Source organism: Rana temporaria, chromosome 2 (genome assembly GCF_905171775.1).
Source record: "Rana temporaria chromosome 2, aRanTem1.1, whole genome shotgun sequence".
NCBI lineage: Eukaryota > Metazoa > Chordata > Amphibia > Anura > Ranidae > Rana > Rana temporaria.
In genome coordinates, this window is record NC_053490.1 from 532,383,771 (window position 1) to 532,406,851 (window position 23,081).

Sequence of the window (23,081 nt, forward strand, 5' to 3'; positions counted from 1 at the left end):
TTGTTACCGCACACCGCACATTTTCTCTTATGTGGCTGTGATTGGGCTTTGTCCTGAGTCTTGGCCTGAAAGACACAAATTAAATGACCCCATAAGTAACCCAAGCCACAAAAAAATACTCCACCACGTGCAGGAGAAGAAAATGTGTCCCCTAACACCTAATCCTATGATTGGGAGGGGGGGGGGGGTAAAAACCTTCACCAGGATAGCAAGAAAAGTGATCATAAAACACTTGCAGCTTACCTGAGAGGTGCTGGTGTTGGGGACTGCATCCGTTGCCTGAGCGATTATCGCAGGATTGTCCATGCCGTCCGTCTGGTAGTCCTACAGCCTGTGCTGTTTTTACCAGAAATCACCAGCAGCCATTAGCCCCCGTTTCGCGACGTTTTATGGAGACAGGAACCATGTCTCCGGCGCCCGAGGATGACGTCATGCGACCCGGAAGTGACCCTCGCCGGATCTTCCTGTAGCCAGCTTGAAGCGCAGAGGCTCCGCCCCTACCAGCGCTAGTGAGCTCCACGTTTCCCAGCACGAATCAGCCATGCTGTGTGCGGGAAACACTCTCACCAACATACAGCCTGTGCTGCGAACAGCGCAAGGGACCCGACGCCATCCCGGTCCTGGCCCTCTCCAGGCACAAAGCAGCAAGGGCAGCAGCAAAACTTCCCCATGGAAAACTGCTAATGGCAAGGAGGTCAGTCAAAATATATACATACCCCTTTGAACGGTCATTAGAGCCCCTGCCCATGAGACCTAGGGGACCAGGTTCCTGAAACATGTTACCCCCCATCCGGAGGAAACACTAATACTGGCATGGGGCCTGGAGGACCGCCCTTTTATCTGGTGGGGGTTAACGTGTTTCCTGTCCTGGTAGGAGGAGCCCTAGGTCTCATGGGCTGTCCTGGAAGACGCTTGAGAAATTTCGTTTTCCCGCTTTTTGCTTTCAAAATTTCCGAAAAAAAAAAGCAAAAGAAATAATTTTTCGATTTTCCTGAAAAAATAAAAAAATTTTTTGGCAGTGCACATGTATACTAGAGGGGAAGTCTGCTCCCACCCCATAGCTGCTCTGAGCTTACTTACAGTATCTTGCAAGCCTCTGGGACCCGGTGGCTGTAGTGACCCCCCCAGTCCTTGTTATATCATGTACCCCCCACAAAGTTGTCCTCCACCCCACTCACACTGAAAAACACTGCTCCTCCTTCCTCTCCAATCTTCACTCCCATGCTGACACTGAGCTGTATCGCCTCCTGCAGGCTGGAAGGAGGAGAACACCCAAGTCTCTTTCTAGCTACTTTAAGGAGCCACAGTCCAGTCTGAAAAAAATGTCAAAAAAACAGACGCATGGTTCAAAACCTGGACTGTCTGAATACCAGACAGGTGGCAACCCCAAATGCATACACATTCCTCAGTCCTGGATGTGGACTTCCCAGGTGGTAGAGTAAAGGGAGCCTAGGCAAGGAAAGCAGAAGTACCGTTTTGCAGCACTAAGGCAAAAAAAAAAAAAACATTAACCACGTCCGGACGGCCGCACAACTATATACGTCGGGAATTTGAAGAGGAATATCGGTTATGGCAGCAGCTGCTACCATAACCCAGGTATCCCATCTCTTCAGGCAGCGGTCCGGTTTACGATCATTGTGGTCTCTGCAGCGATTCTCAGAGAGATCACCGTTATTGGAGGCTCCCCAGAGCCGGTGATTGGGTCCTTCTTGTTGCTTGGATGGCCCCCCACAGCAGGGCTGAAGTGATGTCAAAATTCACTTTCACCCTTAAAGGGGGGGGTGTAAAAAGGTACAGTCCCCCCCAAAATGGCTACCTTTACAACCCCCTTTAAGGGACTTGTCATTTTTTTTTTTAATGACAATTTTACTGCATTTAAGTGTAAATATGAGATGCAAGATCTTTTTGACCCCCAGATCTCATATTTAAAGCGGTTCTCCACCCTAAAGTGGAGTCCCGCTGATCGGAACCCTCCCCCCCTCCGGTGTCACATTTCAGGGGGGAGGGGGGTGCAGTTACCTGTCTAAAGACAGGCATTTGCACCCACTTCCGGCCCGGCATTCACAGGCAAAAGACGGGCATTCCTTCACATCCCGTCGCCCCCCCCCCCCGTTGTGTGCTGGGAACACTCGGCTCCCAGCACACAGCGGGAGCCAATCGGCGGGCGCGACTCGCGCATGCGCCGTAGAGAACCGGGCAGTGAAGCCGCAGCACTTCACTTCCTGGTTCCCTCAGCAGGGGGGGGGAGCAGCAGAGACGAGCGATCGCTCATCCTCTGCTGCGATCGGCGCTGGATTCCAGGACAGGTAAGTGTCCTATATTAACAGTCAGCAGCTGCAGTATTTGTAGCTGCTGGCTTTTAATATTATTTTCCCATGGCACTTCCGCTTTAAGAGGACCTGTCATGCTTTTTTCTATTACAAGGGATGTTTACATTCTGTGTAATAGGAATAAAAGTGACCCAATTTCTCTTTTTACACAAAGTGTAAGATAATTTTTTTTTATTATTAAAAAAAAGTGTATTTTTCCATATATATAAAAAAATTATGTTGAGGGGGTTTCAAGTAATTTGAGTATTTGTTTTAACTTGTAAACACCACATCTGAAAAAGGCTCGGTCTTTAAATTATGTAAAGTGGGGGGGGGGGAAGAAGAATAGCTCAGATGAGTTAAGATTTGAACATTTAGAAATGCTTTGATGCACAATGTGGCTTTAGATTCATTTGCGAATTCAGGCAACAAAACTCTTCAAAAATATGTTTTATTGCATTTCACATTACAATGAGCAACATAACACTGCACAGTACATTACAAATAGATACATATTAGCAATGTTATATACACAAATTAGTGTTCAGGCTTAAAGTCAGGACAGATCAGTCCACAAAAATGTGGTGTGTTCTCAGCCAAGTGCTTTTCTGGACGGTCACATTATATACTTTCAGGTTCTTTAACCCCTTGTTGCTGGTCCTTTAAAGAAGGACGGGTTGTGGTGTTTTGGAACATGTGACCGCTGCTTGTTCCTCATCTTTAGCTTTGAAAAGCTCCAGTTTATCATCCTTTGTCTTATCCGCCTGGAAAGACTCCAAAGTGGGTCCCTCATCTGAAGCAGGCAGAGGTACGAAGACCCGAACGTGGATATAAGTGTCCTCTCCGATGTCCACCTGAAAAACAGAAAAGAAAAAAAAAAAAAATCCACCTTTAATTGTGCATTTTCACCAAAATAATTGTAGCACCCCCTTACTTCCAGTATGGGTGTTACACTAAAAGTTAGTAAGAATGGGAGGGTTGGTTTACTTCCATTCACAATTTATGAAAATTAGGCTGTTGTAATTTCAGAGTTGTCCTGTGGGTCAGACTGCGCTTCAGGGGTGCATTACCACCCCTGGGTGACAGTTAGCGCTAGAGGGACTCTGACAGACCCGCCAATCAGAGGAGAGTTTCCCTCGTTGGGCATGCTGGGAGGGGGTATATCTGTGGCAACCGCCATTTAGTAGTTCTGTGTGGGGCCCCCAAGTTCCAGGTGCGGTATCCCACCTTCAGGGTACACGCATTCATGGGCCCCGCCACCGTAGCCTGCTTGGCCGAGGTCTCGCCATGTGCGCAGCTTCATCCTAGCTTTGAGAGGGGCCCCAGGGACCTGCTGGGTCCAAATCTTCTGCTGAAAGGATCCTAAGCCGGGAGCTGTACGGTGGGGGAATTGGCTCGGGGAGAACCTAGAGAGATAGGTTGTCCGGGAAGCCTAGATGACCCATCGGGGATCCAGTCACCACACTGCATGACAGGTATGCTCAAGCCGTCAGTGGTGACACTATCTGAACTGACTGGGAGGATTTACTCAATCTGATCTTCATTACCTCAAATTACTAGGCCTGTGGCAGAGGTCCATTTCCTCCCAGTGATCTGTAAGTGGTGCTCCGGCTGCCAGGCCTGAGATAACCGCCTGTCCGGGGGCACTTTACCCACCCTGATCTGGGGTGGCGACGAGCTGAGTTAAGTTGTTGCCGAGAGCAGACTTGCTTTTTTTCATATCCAGGGCCTGATACTAAAGTTCTCTTCTTGCTCGGCCTTTCTCTATTGTGTGCCATGTTGGCCGTGTTGGGCCTTGGAATAAAGCATTGAAAATATATTGGATGTCTAGACACTTGGGGCCAGATTAATCAAGGTGATCCGCCGGCGGATCTCTGAGATCCGACGGTCGGATCTATGCAACTGATTCATAAGAATCAGTTCCGCATAGATCTCCCTTAGATCCGACTGGTGTAAGTGACTTACACCAGTCGGATCTTAGGCTGCAATCTACCGCTAGGTGTTGTCGCAGTTTTCTACGCGTCGGATATGCAAATGATGAGAACCGCCGATTCAAGACCGAGCGCCCGCCGCTTTTTTTTTTTACGTCATTTGCGTTCGGCTTTTTACGGCGGATAGTTACCCCTGCTATATGAGGGGTAGCTAATGTTAAGTATGGCCGTCGTTCCCGCGCCGAGATTCAAATTTTTACGTTGTTTGTGTAAGTCGATCGGGAATACGGATGGCCGGATATTTACATAGCCGCCGCGCACTGGCAAATTTTGCCGGCGACGCATGCGCAGTTAAATCGGCGCGGGAACGTGCCTGATTTAAATTGTACACTCCCCCTAGCTGCGGAATTTGAATTCCGCCAGGGGAGTTACGAGACGGTTCAATTTTCGAGGTAAGTGCTTGGTGAATCATGCACTAGCCTCGACTGCAAGCTCTTCTGGTACAGAGACTGACGTGACAGGAGTAGCAGCTGGTGCTCTTTTTGGGGAGTGCGCAAAAGACAGCCACTTTGCCAAGCGACTGCTGCCACTTACCTCTTCTCGTGGTGCCATGTCCTCCATGCACATTGACCTCTTCTCCCGCCCTCTATGATTGGATGCTTGAGGCAGCGTCCAATCACAGCGCCTGCGTTTCAGCCAATCAGGTGACAGGTAACAGACCCGAGCACCTGATTGGCACCTGTGGCCTGGTACAGTTCAGGAGGGGGGCCACTCTGTCCCCCCCCCCTCTTTTCTGCGGTCGGCCAGGTTAACGTGCTCGGATAAGGGGTCTAGTGTAATTGGTAATTGAATTTGGGGGGACCCCCACGCTTTTTTTTCTTCATTTTTATGAATGAATTCTCCGAATTGCCGGGAGCCAACAATTCATTATAGCCGCGAGTCCAGTTTAAATGACAAGCGGCCGGCGATGATGCGCTCTGCATCCCGGACAATCTTCTCATCGCTGGAGAGGAGGAGGAGGAGGAGATCACCCGTCGCTGGATACCGACAATGTTGGAGCGGGGAGCCGGACTGAGAGTGGATTACCACCGCTGAATTTCCCCCCCCTTCTTTTAATAAAGGACTTTTCCACGGTGTGTGTTTTTTTTACAACCATTTACACTTCCTTTGTGAAATGGTAGGGGTACAATGTACCCCATTACCAATTCACATAGGGGGGCCAGGCACTGGGGTCCCCTTTGTCTTCCATATTCTGATAAGCCCCCCGCCCACAGACCACAACCACTGGGCAAGGGTTGTGGGGATGAGGCCCTTGTCCCCATGTTAAGGGCATGTGGCCTGGTACAGTTCAAGAGGGGGGCCGCTCTGTCCTCTTCCCCCCCCCCCTTTCTGCGGCCGGCCAGGTTACATGCTCGGATAAGGGGTCTGGTGTGGATTTTTGGGGGAACTTCACACCATTTTTTTTTAATTGATGGCGGGGTTCCCCTTAATATCCATACCAGACCTGGTAATTGAATTTGGGGGGACCCCGCACTTTTTTTTTTATGAATAAATTCTCTGAATTGCTGGGAGCCGACAATTCATTATAGCCGCAAGTGAGTTTTAAATGACTTTCAGAAATGACACTTTGTGCAGAGACTGTTCCAAGTACGGGAAACATGCGCTACTTCACAGGCATACTTTACACCCCCAGGTATGAAATTTAAAGGAATATTTCACTTTTATTGTTTCACTTTGACCATTAAATTCACTGCTCCTGAAAAAACTGCAGTTTTTAAAACTTTTTTGCAGTGATACATGTCCCCTGGGGAAGGACCCGGGTCCCCAAACACTTTAGGACAATAACTTGCATATTAACCTTTAAAGTTAGCACTTTAGATTTCAAACGGTCGAGTCCCATAGACTTTAGAGTTCTAAAGTTCACAGAAACGTTTGGTGTGTTTGCAGGTTCTGGTGCGAACCGAACAGGGGGGTGTTCGGCTCATCCCTACCCAAGGGTAAGAATGGATAGACATTTTCTTTACATTAGTGATAGAAGTGTAGTAGGTGGACAGCTGCTCTGGTACAGAGACTGATGTGACTGGTTCAGTGTTCTCTGTACAGCACTGCGGTATTTGTCAGAGCTATATAAATGTATAATAGTGTGACAGAGCATTGAGCCTAAAGGCCCGTACACATGATTGGATATTCCGACAATTGTCCGTTTGACATGTTTTGTCGGATCTGTATGCTCCAGACAATTGTTGGAATTTCCAACAACAAATGTTGGATGGTCATGCTGTCAAATTGTCCGACAACAAAAGTGTTTTCCGTTGGATCATCCCATCGTGTGTACACAAGTCCAGGCTAAAATCCAAACCAATGCTAACCATCAGACAACATTAGCAGAAGTTGCCCAAAAAGTGGCGCTAAAGAGCAGAAAAATTAAAAAGTTTTGTGAATGTTGGCTGAAAGTTCTGCCGTGTGTATGCAGAACAAGTTCACGGCCAATGCCCTTCGGACAAAAATCCATGGATTTGTCCGATGGAAGTCCGATCGTGTGTATGAGGCTTTAACCTGACAATGTTGCATAAAACCCAAAGCATTACCTTGAAAAAGTAATTTGTTCCGGCAACAACCTGAGTACCGACGAGGATTGCCTTAAATTTCCCGGGGTTAGTCCCGGACTGCTTCTCATACTGTTCCTTCACCTGAAAAAAAAAACAAAAAAAAAAAGTCAAATAAAAAATAAAAAAAGTTTAAATGAATGCAAGAGAATTTTATGTCAACATGCAAAGCTGTAGGAGGCTCTTTTAGAGTAGGGGGATGGTCCACTTTAACCACTTGCCGGCCACCCACTGTCAGACAGCTGGGTGGACGTCATAGGACGGCCTCCCAGAACGACCGATCGTGCACAGCTGTGCCATGTTGCTAGGACTCGGCGCGACCCCGATCTCTGTAAAAAGCCACGGCTTTTACCATGCGATCAGCTGTGTCCATTCACGGCCGGTCACATGTAAACACAGATGCCGGTAATTGTCAGAACATCTAGGGACGCAATCAGGGCACAAATTACAATTAAGTGCCCACCAGTGGCCTTTAGTGATGCCAGTGAACTTGGGATCTGTGCAGAGACTCAACCCTACTGATCACCATCCATAGACATGGTTTGAGGCATTTGGTGCGGAAGAACTAAAGTGCCCACTATGCAGGGCCAGATTAAGAACATCATGGGCCTGGTTCTGAGGATTTTGGTGGGGCCTTTTAGGCTGCATTCACACCTCCGCGACAAGTAACGCCGCGTACGTGGCGTATTTTGCCACGAATAGTGTAACTTTTTTTTTACAAATCCTTCCTATTGCTTTGTATGGCCGAACGCCAATGCCGCCTGAAAAAAGGGTCCGGGACTTTTTTTCATGCCGCAGGTGTACGGCGTCTATGAGATGTGAACCATCTCATAGACAGCAATGGGAATTCTCCCCTCCAGCGGCACGAGCGGCCGGCGTTTTGTCGCGGAGGTGTGAATGGGGTGTAATAAATAAATAAATGCGTGGGAATGACATGAATGCAGCCCGGCCAAGGCAAGTGACCAAAGGCACAGAACCCAGAAGGAAGACCGGGTGAAGATGGAAGTGTCCAGGCCCCGCCTGATTCATCGCAGCACTGGAGGGCTCAGTCTGAAAATGTAAGTGTACACTAATGTGCTAATATGCTGTGCATACTTGTACGTTGTGGCATAACCTACCCCAGGGCCTCTAAAAAGTAGTAATGTCAGGAAAGTTTACTACCGCTTTATTATCACAGGAGCCTCTCATGGGGCCCCCTACTGACCCGGTGGACGGTGGCCCTTGGGCAGTGCCTAAGTGCACAGTTGCCAACATTTAAAAAATATTTTCAGGGCCACTTTTTTATATAAGTGCTATATTTAGAGTAGCTGAGATCCCCTATGTTCCTCTATACATCACAGTAGTAATCACAAAATTAAACAAGTACTAATAATGGGGCAGAACAAATATGAGAACTGATATTTCCTTTAGTTGAACTAACAAAAGTGTGTCCATTCTAGAGCTGGTAACATTGAGGATATTCAGTATAATTTTAAAGAACTGTTTTGGTGGGTAAGCGAAATAGGGGAGGAGTATGGACGGTATATAAGTGGGAAGTATGTGCAGGTGAGGGAGAGGAATGTGGAGGGTCTAACAGTGGGCACTATGTACAGGAGAGGAGTACAAAGGGTACGGAAAAAAGCACTATGTACAGGAGAGGAGTGTGAAGGGTATGACAATGGGCAGTATGTACAGGAAGAGTGAGGGGGTATGACAGAGGGTAGTACGTACCAGAGAGAAGTGTGGAGGGTATGACAGTGGGCAGTATGTACAGGAGAGGAATGTAGACGGTATATAGTGGGCTCTATGTATAGGAGAGGAGTGTGGAGGGTATGACAGTGAACACTATGTATAGGAGAGGAGTGTGGAGGGTATGACAGTGGGCACTATGTATAGGAGAGGAGTGTGGAGGGTATGACAGTGAGCAGTATGTACAGGAGAGGAGTGTGAAGGGTGCGACAGTGGGCACTAAGTACAGGAGAGAAGTGTATGACAGCAGGCACTATGTACAGGAGAGGAGTGTGAAGGGTATGACAGTGGGCGCTATGTATAGGAGAGAAGTGTGGAGAGTATGACAGTGGGCACTATGTACAGGAGAGGAGTGTGGAGAGTATGACAGTGAGCACTATGTACAGGAGTGGAAGGATATTTAGGGACCGAGTAGTGGTTAAGCGGGTCATACATGGATTGAAATTACGCCAATTATGCAGAGACCAGCCATAGTCAAACTATGTATGGGCTAGCTGGTTTTACACAAGTCAATCTATTAATCAACTTGAGTACAACCAGCCTGTTTTTTTTTTCTTAAAACAATCAGTGCTGCCAGCTAAAGTTAGCAACACTGATCATTGTATGCACTGGCAGAACATAACACTGCAGGAGTGATTCCCCCATCCACAGGTCAGCAGGTGAGAGGGTGTGTGGGGACAGGCTGGGGAGAGATACTAGTCAGTGGCTGGGTAGGCACTGGTAGTATCAGAGCCAGATACACACAGGTTACATACGCCACGATCATTAGAGCGAGAACAATAATTCTAGTACTAGACCTCCTTTGTAACTCTAAACATGTAACCTAAAAAAATGTAAAGCATCGCTTAGGATACCAAAAAAAAAAAAAAAAAAAAAAAAATGTGCTAACTTAACTAACCAACTGTTTTTTAATGAATGAAACATTTTTTTCCAAAAAAAACATGTTTGAAAAATTGCTGCGCAAATACCGTGCTAGAGCTGCACAATTAATCGTTAAAAAAATCGTGATCTCGATTCAACCCCCCTGACGATCTTCAATGCAGAGTTTGCTGATTCTTTCATATTAGGCTAGGTTCACACCACGATTTTACCATCCGATAAACGGACCGTTAAATCGGATGGAATCGTATGTGACAAAATCGTATGTAATCGTATGTCAAAATTGTCACTAAAAAAAAAAAAATCGGATCCTGATTTTAAATAATGTCTGGGAAAAAGAAGATTTTTGAAGTTATGGATATTCAGGGGAACCCCGCCGTCAATTTAAAACAAAAATGAAGTGCGGTTCCCCCTAAATATCCATAACCAGACCCTTCAGGTCTGGTATGGATATTCAGGGGAACCCCGCCGTCAATTTAAAACAAAAATGACGTGCGGTCCCCCCTAAATATCCATAACCAGACCCGTTATCCGAGCACGTTGACCTGGCCGGCCGCAGAAAAGAGGGGGGACAGAGTGCGGCCCCCCCTCTCTCCTGAACCGCACCAGGCCACATGCCCTCAACATGGGGAGGATGTCCCCATGTTGATGGGGACAAGGGTCTCATCCCCACAACCCTTGCCCGGTGGTTGTGGGGGTATGCGGGCGGGAGGTTTATCAGAATCTGGAAGACCCCTTTAACAAAGGGGACCCCCAGATCCTGACCCCCCCCCTGTGTGAAATGGTAATGGGGTACACTGTACCTCTACCATTTCACGAAGAAAGTGTAAAGTATTGTAAAAAAACACACTGACACCAAAGAATAAAGTCCTTTATTAAAAAAAAAAAAAAAAAAAAACATCCAGCGGTGACAAATCCACTCGTTCCCGGCTTCCTGCGTTGTCCTGATCCAGCGACGGGTGCGGGTGATCTCCCACGATGAGAAGATCCAGCGTCGGGTGATCTCCGCTCCGGCGATGTGAAGATCCATCCATCCGGCGCAGCAGCATCCCGGACCTCCTCTCACCGCTGGGCACAGCCCAGCGAATGAGCGGCTGAAGCTGTGACATTTCTTATATAGAGGAGGCAGAGCCACCCGTCACGTGACCCTGCCCCCTCTGACGTACCTCTGCTACGTCACTGGGTAAGCCAGAGAAGAGGAAAGGTCTTTCCTCTTCTTGGTCTTACCCAGTGACGTAGCAGAGGGTACGTCAGAGGGGGCAGGGTCACGTGACGGGTGGCTCTGCCTCCTCTATATAAGAAATGTCACAGCTTCAGCCGCTCATTCGCTGGGCTGTGCCCAGCGGTGAGAGGAGGTCCGGGATGCTGCTGTGCCGGATGGATGGATCTTCACATCGCCGGAGCGGAGATCACCCGACGCTGGATCTTCTCATCGCCGGAGATCACCCGCACCCGTCGCTGGATCAGGACAAAGCAGGAAGCCGGGAACGAGTGGATTTCTCACCGCTGGATGTTTTTTTTTTTTTTTTTTTAATAAAGGACTTTATTCTTTGGTGTCAGTGTGTTTTTTTACAATACTTTACACTTTCTTCGTGAAATGGTAGAGGTACAGTGTACCCCATTACCATTTCACACAGGGGGGGTCAGGATCTGGGGGTCCCCTTTGTTAAAGGGGTCTTCCAGATTCTGATAAACCTCCCGCACGCATACCCCCACAACCACCGGGCAAGGGTTGTGGGGATGAGACCCTTGTCCCCATCAACATGGGGACATCCTCCCCATGTTGAGGGCATGTGGCCTGGTGCGGTTCAGGAGAGAGGGGGGCCGCACTCTGTCCCCCCCTCTTTTCTGCGGCCGGCCAGGTCAACGTGCTCGGATAATGGGTCTGGTTATGGATATTTAGGGGGAACCGCACGTCATTTTTGTTTTAAATTGACGGCGGGGTTCCCCCGAATATCCATACCAGACCTAAAGGGTCTGGTTATTGAATTTGCGGGGACCTCCATAACAAATCGGGTACGATTTATCGCACAGTCATCCGATTTAGTACGATTCAGATTGACCACAATATAAAAAAAAAAAAAAAAAAAAAAAAAAAAAAAAGGACACGATTGTAATACGATTTCAAATCCGGACCAAAAATCGTGGGCAGACACGTTTTTTGATACGATTTTAAATCGTATCAAATCGTATGCGGATCAAATCAGATGCACTTGGGGACCTAAATTAATGAATGGCAGTGAATGGATCCGTTTTGCCATACAGATTTGGACGATTTAAAAGCAAAAATCGTGAGTAAAAAAAGGATGACAAAATCGTGGTGTGAATGCACCCTAACAAGTGGAGAGACTTTCAGCTGTCAAAGAAAATATCCGGGCAGTCTGCCAAGTTTTTAACAGGAAACATTGTAACCGACACTTCCTTCTTAGATCAAAGGGATACACTTCTGTGTGTAAAGAACAAATCTGGGCAGTCTGCGAAGTTTGTAAACAAAATGAAACATTGTAACTAACTAACATTGTAACTAACTAACATTGTAACTAAATTTAACTACTTAAAGTCCAACACTTGTTTCTTAAGTTAGAAAGCAATATTATTTGCTAGAAAATTACTTGGAACTGCCAAACATTATATATATTTTAGCAGAGACTCTAGGGAATACAATGGCAATTGCTGCAATATGTTATGTCACACTGCATTTTCCCACTTCAAAGAATAATAAAAACCATAAAAACAAAACAGTGAAGTTAGCCCATTTTTTTTTGTTTTAATGTGAAAGATGATGTTACGCCGCAACAATCGTGAGAAAATCGTGATCTATCTTCTAAGCAAAAAAATTGCAATTCTCATTTTAGCCAGAATCGTGCAGCTCTGTACCCTGCAACATAAAAAAAGTGCAAAGACCACCATAGAGTAATTTTCTAGCAAAAAACAAATGATGATTTTTACATGTAGTAGAGAAGTGTCAGAATTGGCCTGGGTGGCAAGGGGTTAATTACCATGAGTAATATACAAATAATTATTATAAGCACTGTGATCCTATCAGTCTGCTGTAGTGTGTCAGCTTGTATTTATATTGGCCGCTCTGAATGTAGCTTCTGACAGGCTGTGCAAGCAGGCCCGTATCTCCGGAACCATAAATGATAGCTGTCCCATTGTTTAACCAGTTGTGGGGTAGCTAATCCCATGCCTACCCCCAAATGTGGGGTTTCTGTGACCTCTGGTCATCGAGCTACAACCCCCCAAATTCGATCTTAAAAAAAAAAAAATTTTTTTTTTTTTTTTTTGGGGCAAATGGGCCTATCTTGAGAAAGGGGCCTGGAGCTGCAGCTCCATCAGCCACATTGTTAATCCGGCCCTGCCACTATGGAGTCCTGACCTCAACCCTACTGATCACCTTTTAGATGAATTGGAATCATAAGCCAGGTCTTCTCATCCAATGCTGATCTCACACATGAGCTTCTGGCAGGGAAAACAAATAAACACCCCTCAAAACATTTTTAGTGCTCAATTACACATAATCTGGCCATGTGGATGAACAGTTGGGTCTGCCCAGGGCCGATCCGCCCTATAGGCTCACAAGGCGCTTAGGGCTCCATAAAGCTGCAGAGGGCCCCCCAAATTACTAGAGGCCCCGCCTGGTGAGAAGTCATTTTCGACCCCTTACCCAGCTTCTCAACTTGCTGGCTGCATGGGAGAAGAGGTAAGAAGTCAGCACCCCCGCTTCTCACTTTAATGTAAGATGTAATTTCCAACAGCAGAACACCCCCACCCCCTGCTTCTGAACTTTAATCTTTAAACCCCCCCCCCCCCCCACTTCTTAACTTTGACATGTCATTTTGCTTAGGGCCCCAGAGAGGTCAGGATCAGCACTGGGTCTGCCCATTACTCTGACAAACGTTGGCACCCCAGATGTTTTGGAACTACGTTTCCCATGATGCTCATGCACTCTGCAGTGTAATTGAGCAACATGGGAAATGTAGTGCCAAAACACCTGTGGTGCCAAGGTTCCCCATCACTGCTCTGTATGAACACAGCCGCAAGTCCCAAGCCGACAGGTGTGGGCGAGCAGCCCTGAACGCAAAAATGTGTCCAGGGGCCGCCCGCCACCCATACACCTGCAGCTGTGTTTATGTAGCTTTTGCTCTGCATCCCCATAGCACAACATGCTGCCTACCAGTGGCGGCTGTTGCTCAATATGCTGCCAGATTGCCACCCCACCCAGCACCTATCTTTCTGGGGTCAGCCATCCTTCCACTGTCCCTCGATGTTGCTTCGGCCAATCAGGTTACTGGTAACCAGAACCGGTGAACCTGATTGGCTGAGACGCCTGTCAGTGTTAACCAGGGAACGCACCCCCCCCCGCCCCGTGTGTCCACTGGTTGACTATGTGGAAGCCGATTACAGCCCTCAGGCTGTAATCGGAAAGCCTATCAGAGCCACTGGCTCTGATAAACACTTCCACAGCCAACCAGCTGCCGTTATTCAGATGGCCGGCACTCACAAGGGGGCCGGCCATCTGAATAGCGGCGGGCACCAACAACATGGATTTATGCAATGCATGAATTTATGTATTGTTGATCAGTGGCAGTGCAGGAGAGAGGGGGCGGTGCTCCTGAACCCTCTATGGACGCACCGCCACTGCTACCTACACACAGCTTCAGCACACATCAGGATGAACCCCCAGATTTGTTAACTCTGTTTTATATTTAGATTAAACAGAAACTTTAAATTGTTTGTACCCAAGAATGATTTAAGGGTACTGTTTTTTGGGGGGACCTGGGAGTTATCAAAACAGGAGCATCCATTATCTGGAGCAGTTGTGCATGGCAACCAATCAGCATTTAACATCCATTGACAAAACTCAACAAGCTGAAGATAAAAGCCAATTGGTTGCCAATGCACAGCTGCTCCAGGTTTGATAAATCTCCCCCATTGTGGTTTCCATTTTAGGGATCCAGGAGAGGCTAAAGCAGATCACACACACACAAATACATTTTAGTACAACACACTTGTATGGAGAGCACAGGACACACACAGATGAATTGTTATCTCAGGATCCCAACACCGATCATTACACCCAGTGATAACAAGTCCTTAGGATTGGATCCCCGACCACTTACCTTGTCCAGGATGGATTGATCCTCTTCAGTAGGTTCCCTGGGCTCCCCCATTCCTCCAAGTACTGCCTTCTCCTCACTCATCTTTCCAAAGTTCTCAAAAGACTGATCCCAATCAGAGAATACCTGGGATTATATACCTGAGGGCTGTACCATTCCACAGAGAGGGCGGGGGTGTCCAATAATCACCACACCCTGCAGGCGATGGGCCATTCTCAGGAGAAAACTGATACTAGAGGATGGAAATGATTCCGTACAAATCTTGTGATTGCTGCAACAAAGTCTGTGCTGAGAAAAGTATTTTTTTATATTCTTCACCCCCAACCAGTGGCAGCTGGTGCTCAAAATTTTTGGGGGGACGCAAACAAACTAAAAAAAAAAAAACATCAATTGCAGTCACTGTGCCCATGAAACGCAGCCACTGTACCCATCAATTGCTGCCACTGTGCTATCAAAAGCAGCCACTGTGCCCATCAAACGCAGCTACTGGGGGTGGCGCTCCTGCGCCCTTTATGGACGCACCACCTCTGGGTGGCCCTGAGGCTCTGTCTGTGGGTGGAAGCTCAGAGGCACTAGCTTATCATGCATACTGGAAATGATCACCCTGGGGTAGATTCAGTTAGATTTGCGCAGTTTTTACGTAGGCGCAGGGCACCGTTTTTGCCCTGCGCCCCCGCAAATTATCTGCGATACCCTCGATTCACGGAGCAGTAGCTCCGTAAATTGCGTGGGCGCTCCGGCAAAATGCCCGGCGTAAGCGCGCGCAATTTAAATGATCCCGTAGGGGGGCATGGATCATTTAAATTAGGCGCGTTCCCGCGCCGAGCGTAGTGTGCATGCTCCGTCGGGAAACTTTCCCGACGTGCATTGCGGTAAATGACGTCGCAAGGACGTCATTTGCTTCAAAGTGAACGTGAATGGCGTCCAGCGCTATTCACGATTCACTTACGCAAACGACGTAAATTTCAAATTTCGCGACGCGGGAACGACGGGTATACGTAGCATTGGCTGCCCCTGCTAATAGCAGGGGCAGCCTTACGCAAAAACCGACGTACGTAAACTACGTACGCAGGGCTCGCGTAGGGTTGTGAATCGGCGTTAGTATGCAATTTGCATACTATACGCTGACCACAACGGGAACGCCACCTAGCGGCCTGCGTAAGAATGCAGCCTAAGATATGACGGCATAAGGAGCCTTATGCCAGTCATTTCTTAGGCTGCAGTCGGCGTAACGAGGTTCCTGAATAAGGAGCATTCGTAACGCCGGCGCAGGTAAGCAATTGCGCTGCGTAACTATGGTTACGCAGACGCAATTGCTCTTTGAATCTACCCCCCTGTTTGCAAACTGGTGCCCAAAACTGAACTGCATATTCCAGATGAGGTCTTCCGAGGGCTTTGCATCGGGGGAGATGATCCCTCTCTAGGAGTCTATTCTGTTTCATGCAGAAAGCATCCTGATGCTCATCGGGAGCGGTGATCAGTGTCGTGTCACATGTACCCCAGCCCCCACACAGTTAGAATCACTCCCTTGGACACACTTAACCTCTTCATTGCCCCCTAGTGGTTAACCCCCTTCCCTGCCAGTGTCATTTACACAGTAATCGGTGCATTTTTTAAAGCACTGATCGCTGTATAAATGACAATGGTCCCAAAATAGCGCCAAAAGGGTCCGATGTGTCCGCCATATTGTCACAGTCATAATAAAAATCGCTGATCGCCACCATTTCTAATAAAAACTTCCATAAAACTATCTCCTATTTTGTAGACGCTGTGGCCCGGATTCAGATACAAATGTGTATCTTTAGGCGGGCGTAGCGTATCTCCTATACGCTACGCCGCCGTAACTTTGTGAGGCGAGTTTGGTATTCAGAAATAATATGCGCCCGAAGTTACGGCGGCGTAGCGTATAAGGGCCGGCGTAAGCCCGCCTAATTCAAAATTGGAAGAAGTGGGCGTGTTTTATGTAAATTCAGTGTGACCCCACGTAAATGACGTTTTTAACGAACGGCGCATACGCCGTCCGTGAACCTTATCCCAGTGCGCATGCTCCTAATTACGCCGCAAATAGTCAATGCTTTCGACGTGAACGTAACTTACGCACAGCCCTATTCGCGAACGACTAACGCAAACGACGGAAAATTTGACGCTGGCCCGACGTCCATACTTAACATTGCGTACGCCTCATATAGCAGGGGTAACTTTACGCCGGGAAAAGCCTTACGTAAACGACGTGAAAAAATGCGCCGGCCGGACGTACGTTTCTGAATCGGCGTATCTACCTAATTTGCATATTCGACGCGGAAGTCTTGGGAAGCGCCCCTGGCGTTCAGCGTAAATATTGCACCCTAAGATACGACGGCGTAGGAGACTTACGCCGCTCGTATTTAGGCAACATTGAGGCGTATCTGATTCTATGAATCAGGCGCCCAGATGCGAGGGCCCGCATTCGGAGTTACGACGGCGTATCTGGAGATACGCCGACGTAACTCCTTTCTGAATCTGGGCCTATAACTTTTGCGCAAACCAATCAATATACACTTAGGCCCAGATTCTCATACATTAGCGCTGCTCCTGGGCAGCGTAATGTATGAGCTCTACGTTTCACCGCCGCAGGTCTACAGGTTTAAATCCTGATTCTCAGAACACTTACCTGTAAACTTGCGGCGGTGAATCGTTAGATTGCTCGGCGCAAGACCGCCCAATTCAAATGGGACGGGCACCATTTAAATTAGGCGCGCTCCCGCGCCGAGCGTACTGCGCATGCTCCGTCGGGTAAATTACCCGACGTGCATTGCGCTAAATGACGTCCCCCCGACGTCATTTGCCTAGATGTATACGTAAATGGCGTCCAGCGCCATTCACGGACGTCTTACGCAAACGACGTAATTTTGATTCAATTTGACGCGGGAACGACGGCCATAGTTAACATTGGTTGCCCCTGCTAATTAGCAGGGGCAACCTTACGCGTCGGGTACGCTACGCAAACGACGTTAATTCGCTGCGTTGACCTCGCGTATGTTTCGGGAATCGCCGTACTTACCTCATTTGCATAGACGACGGGGAAAAGCGACGATGCGACACCTAGCGGCGGGAAAAAAAATTACTTTTAAGATCTGACAGCGTAACAGCCTTACGCTTGTCAGATCTAATGGGTACCTATGCGCAACTGATTCTAAGAATCAGTCGCATAGATACCCGGGGCCAGATGAGGTGTTACGACGGCGCTAATGGTGTTGCGCCGTCGTAACGCCTTCGAGAATCTGGGCCTTAATGCACTTTTTTTTACCAAAAATATGTATAAGACTGGACTACCTTCAGGAACGCATGAAGAGGTCCTGGACCGCATTCACAAGAGAGAGCAAAGTCAGGACAGTGAGAGGGAGCACTGCTAAGAGACTCCAGGGAGGACAACTGGTCACAGCCAAGAGGGCTGGTGAGTTAAGCACAGTCAGGAGGACTGGGGGCCAGATTCAGAAAGAGATACAACGGCGTATCTCCTGATACGCTGTCGTATCTCTAAGTGCGCTTGGTCGTATCTATGCGCCTGATTCAGAGAATCAGTTACGCATAGATATCCCTAAGATCCGACAGGTGTGTCTTACACCGTCGTATCTTAGGCTGCATTTTCAGACTGGCCGCTAGGTGGCGCTTCCCTTTGTTTACGCAAATTACTATTTACGTTGTTTCAGAAACGAACGACCGCCCGGCGCTTTTTTTTTACGTTGTTTGCGTTCGGCTTTTTCCGGCGTAAAGTTACCCCTGCTATATGAGGGGTATGTGCGGCGTATCCTATGTTAAGTATGGCCGTTGTTTCCCCGCGCCGAGTTTTGAAATTTTTACGTCATTTGCGTAAGTCGTTCGCGAATACGGCTGGACGTAATTTACGTTCACGTCGAAAGCAATGAAGTTTCGCGGCGGATTTTCGAGCATGCACACTGGGATGTTTTCACGAACGGCGCATGCGCCGTTCAAAAAAAAACGTAAAATACGCGGGGTCAAGCCAAATTTAAATAAAACACGCCCCCCAACATCCCCATTTGAATTAGGCGGGCTTACGCCGGCCCACATACGTTACGCCGCCGTAACTTAGGGCGCAAGTTCTTTCTGAATACGGAACTTGCGCCCAAAGTTACGGCGGCGTAACGTATCTAGGATACGTTACGCCGGCCGGACAGATACGTATCTAGGATACGTAATGCCGGCCGGACAGATACGCTCAGGTATCTGAATCCGGCCCTGGGAGTTTGCAGTCTGAGATGGGTGCAGAAGCCCCTTAAAGCCCCGGTCGGCCCCCCTCCCATTTTTTTATTTAAATTTTTATTATCTCACGTCAGGAGAGAAGAGATTACACTTGTTTTTTTTTTTTTTCGTCAGCACCCCCCCCCCCCCCGGTTCTCTGCTCCAGAGGGGCCCTGCCTAAAGCTGTGTAAGGGGCCCCAAAATTTGTGATGGCTGCCCTGGGTGGAAGGGGCAGTGGAAAAAGGCAGGAGGGCTGGCAGAGCCTGAAGAGGGCTTCATGGGATCAGTAGCTGTAAATAGGACAGCTAGCATCAGAGAATTGTTTTATTTTACTACACCATAGGGGCCTGCAGTCCCTGCCTGCAAAGGGCAATTGCTAAGGTGCTGTCAGGCTTATCCACCTCATGCTAGCTGTACCTGAAGATTAGAGAGGAAACGATGACCCGAAAAATGAAAAAAACAAATGAAACGAAAACAAACACATTTTTCGGTAGTGCGCATGTCTAATGCCAGCAGGCAGTCCTGACTGTGGCACAGGAACAGGGCGGCCCCCTCCTTGCTCAACACTCCATCTTACCACACGACTCCCCCACATGGCAGGCCCCAGCAGTATTTATGTGGTGCCCGCCCCATCAAGCTCTCATCTTGGGATTGGCCAGGGCTCCACAATACTGCTGTCAGTCAGTCCATGGGGAAAACCCTGTAGATCTCGACCCATGCTGCTGAGAAGGGATGAGCCGAACACCCCCCCCCCCGTTTGGTTCGCACCAGAACATTCGAACGGCATTGGACCAGTGTTCTATCTAATCAGGCTGCATTGATGGGCAATGGTGAGGCTGCAGATGGGCACTAATCAGGCTGCATTGATAGGCAATGGTGAGGCTGGAGATGGGCATTGATCAGGCTGCATTGATGGGCAATGGTGAGGCTGCAGATGGGCGCTGATCAGGCTGCATTGATGGGCAATAGTGTTGCTGCAGGTGGGCACTGATCAGGTGCATTGGTGGGCAATGGTGAGTCTGCAGATGGGCACTGATCAGGCTGCATTAATGGGCAATGGTGAGGCTGCAGATGGGCACTGATCAGGCTACATTGATGGGCAATGGTGAGTTTGCAGATGGGCACTGATCAGGCTACATTGATGGGCAATGGTGAGGCTATTGATGGGCACTAATCAGGCTGCATTGATAGGCAATGGTGAGGCTGGAGATGGGCATTGATCAGGCTGCATTGATGGGCAATGGTGAGTCTTCAGATGGGCACTGATCAGGCTGCATTGATGGGGCATGGTGAGGCTATTGATGGACACCAATCAGGCTGCATTGATGGGCAATGGTGAGTTTGCAGATGGGCACTAATCAGGCTGCATTGATGGGCAATGGTGAGTCTTCAGATGGGCACTGATCAGGCTGCATTGATGGGGCATGGTGAGGCTATTGATGGACACCAATCAGGCTGCATTGATGGGCAATGGTGAGTTTGCAGATGGGCACTAATCAGGCTGCATTGATGGGCAATGGTGAGGCTGTAGTTGGGCACTGATCAGGCTGCATTGATGGGCAATGGTGAGGCTGTAGTTGGGCACTGATCAGGCTGCATTGATGGGCAATGGTGAGGCTTTTGATGGACACTAATCAGGTTGCATTGATGGACAATGGTGAGGCTGGAGATGGGCACTGATGAGGCTGCATTGATGGGCAATGGTGACTCTGCAGATAGGCTATGATCAGTCTGCATTGATGGGCAATGGTGAGGCTGGAGATGGGCACTGATCAGTCTGCATTGATGGGCATTGGTGAGGCTGCAGATGGGAACTGATCAGGCTGCATTGATGGGCATTGTTGAGGCTGCAGATGGGAACTGATCAGGCTGCATTGATGGCACTGGTGATGCTGCATTGATAAACACTTATTTTCAGAGGCGGCTCTTTAATTAGGCGGTCGCCTAAGTCCTCGCACTCACAGGGGCCTTGCGGCTGCCTAACTTGCCCAATGCATTACCCCAGTTTTGAGGGACAGGGGACCTTAACGCTGCTGTGCTCAGGCACCGTCATGAGCCCTGACTCAGGAGCGGGGGGCCGCCAGCGTCCCTAAAAAACAGTGAATATCGGTGACACCACCCCTTGTGACGTCAATGACCCAGCATTCCCTCAGCCAATGTTGTCACAAGGGGGCGGGTTCACCGGGTGACATTTTCTATTATCTAATAAATTGTGTAATGACCCCTCCCACTGTCAGGCTGACCCACAGGCTGAAGTCCCTTTTATCCCACTCTGCAGCGAGAACATGTAATTCCTGCTCCTCCCATGAGGAACCGCATTCCATTTCTTCTGTGGCCGGGGTATAACCTTTTGCAAACTACAGTGATCCCTGCAAGCTGTGGATTAACCTCCGGGTGGGCCGTCTTCTGGCTCTAGTAGCCCCCGCTGGCAGGTACCCTCTTACCTGGATCCTGGCTTTCCTTCAGGGCCCGTTGCGGGAAAGGTACCCAGGAACAGAACTTTTTTTAATTCTCTGGTAATATAAAAATTGGCATTTTGTTTTGAATACTTACTACAATCCCATGTATGGACACACCCCTGAGGAACGAAGGAACTGAAACGCGTTGGGTGTTTGTTCCATTATAATTGCAGGTATTCACAGCCTAGATGCCAGGGGCTAGATTCACATAGATTAGCGGATCTTTAGATCCGCCGGCGCAATTTTGTGAGGCTAGTGCAGTATTCACAAAGCACTCCAAACTTGCGCCGGTGGATCGTAACTCCCCCGGCGGAATTCAAATTCCGCGGCTAGGGGGAGTGCACAATTTAAATCAGGCGCGTCCCCGCGCCGATTTAACTGCGCATGCGCCGCCGGCGAAATTTCCCAGTGCGCATGCTCCAAATGACGTCGCTAGGACGTCATTGTTTGCGGCGTGAACGTAAATTACGGCCATCCGTATTCGCGACGGACTTGCGCAAACGACGTAAAAATTCAAAACTCGACGCGGGAACGACGGCCATACTTAACATTGGATACGCCGCATATAGCAGGGGTAAGTATACGCCGGAAAAAGCCGAACGCAAACGACGTAAAAAAAAAAGCGACGGGCGGGCGTTCGTTCCTGAATCGGAATTTGCATATTCCTCGCGTAAAAAACCGAAGCGACACCTAGCGGCCGGCGGGATATTGCAGCCTAAGATCCGACGGTGTAAGTCACTTACACCAGTCGGATCTAAGGGAGATCTATGCGTAACTGATTCTTATGAATCAGTCGCATAGATCCGACCGTCGGATCTCAGAGATACGACGGCGGATCAGGAGATATGCTGTCGTATCTCTTTGTGAATCTGGCACCAGATGTTTATTTCATGATATACTGTATTTATCGGCGTATACCGCGCATTTTTTCCTCCTTAAAATCAGGGGAAAATCGCGGGTGCGCGATATACGCCGATCCTCCTCAGAGACAGACGATCCTCGCTGTCTCTGAGCGCCGCCGACAAAGACCAAGCCGAGTGTACTGCGCACTCAGCTAGGCTCGGCCACGCTCGGCTCCGCCCGCAGCCACGCGAGAGGAGCCGAGAGGAGCAGAACACACCGGAAAACCGGCTCTGCACAGCTCGACCGCGGCGCCAAATTCAACGCTGCAACCCCCGGCAGACGGACGCGACGGACACAGAAAAGGCTGGGCGGACCGGCAGACGGACGCAACGGACACCGACAAGGCTGGACGGACCCCGCGCAAGGCGGCAGACAGACACCGGACAAGGCCGCCGATGGACGCCGGGCAAGACAGCAGACGGACACCGACAAGGCTGGACAGGCCCCGCGCAAAGGCCGCAGACGTTCGCCGGACAAGGCCGCTGATGGACGCCGACAAGGCTGAGCATCCAAAAAGTATGTTTATTCCAAAACTTCCCTTCTCAGCTTGGGGTGCCCGTTATACGCCGGCGCGCGGTATACCCCGATAAATACGGTACCTGTTATTTTGCCTCACAATCCATACAGATCTGAATATTTTTTTATACAAATACGTTTTATCCATTGTTTCAAATTAAATTACGAATGTTTTGAACTTTGTCTAAAGTGGTCACCTTTAACCGCTTGCCGACTGCCTCGCGCACTTGTACGTCGGCAGAATGGCACAGGCAGGCAAATCAACATACAGGTACTTTGCTATGAATCCGCCGCCTAGTGGGGGAGTGCCCAGCGCGAGCTCCGTGACCGTGCCCGCCGGAACCCCCAGACTCAATGTCCGCCGGTGTCCCGCGATCGTGTCACGGAGCGG

The 23,081-nt window shown here is 48.9% G+C and overlaps 1 protein-coding gene across 1 annotated transcript; it reads right to left on the bottom strand.

The window, feature by feature from the left end:
• Positions 1-2,827: 2,827 nt before the first annotated feature.
• On the bottom strand, positions 2,828-14,676 carry LOC120928057 (leukocyte cysteine proteinase inhibitor 1-like). The gene is made up of 3 exons (XM_040339135.1): positions 14,577-14,676; positions 6,829-6,930; positions 2,828-3,163 (listed from the first exon to the last, which is right to left on the bottom strand). Exons 1-3 carry the CDS (start codon positions 14,655-14,657, stop codon positions 2,972-2,974), a joined length of 375 nt encoding a protein of 124 aa, XP_040195069.1. The 5' UTR covers positions 14,658-14,676; the 3' UTR covers positions 2,828-2,971.
• Positions 14,677-23,081: the final 8,405 nt, after the last annotated feature.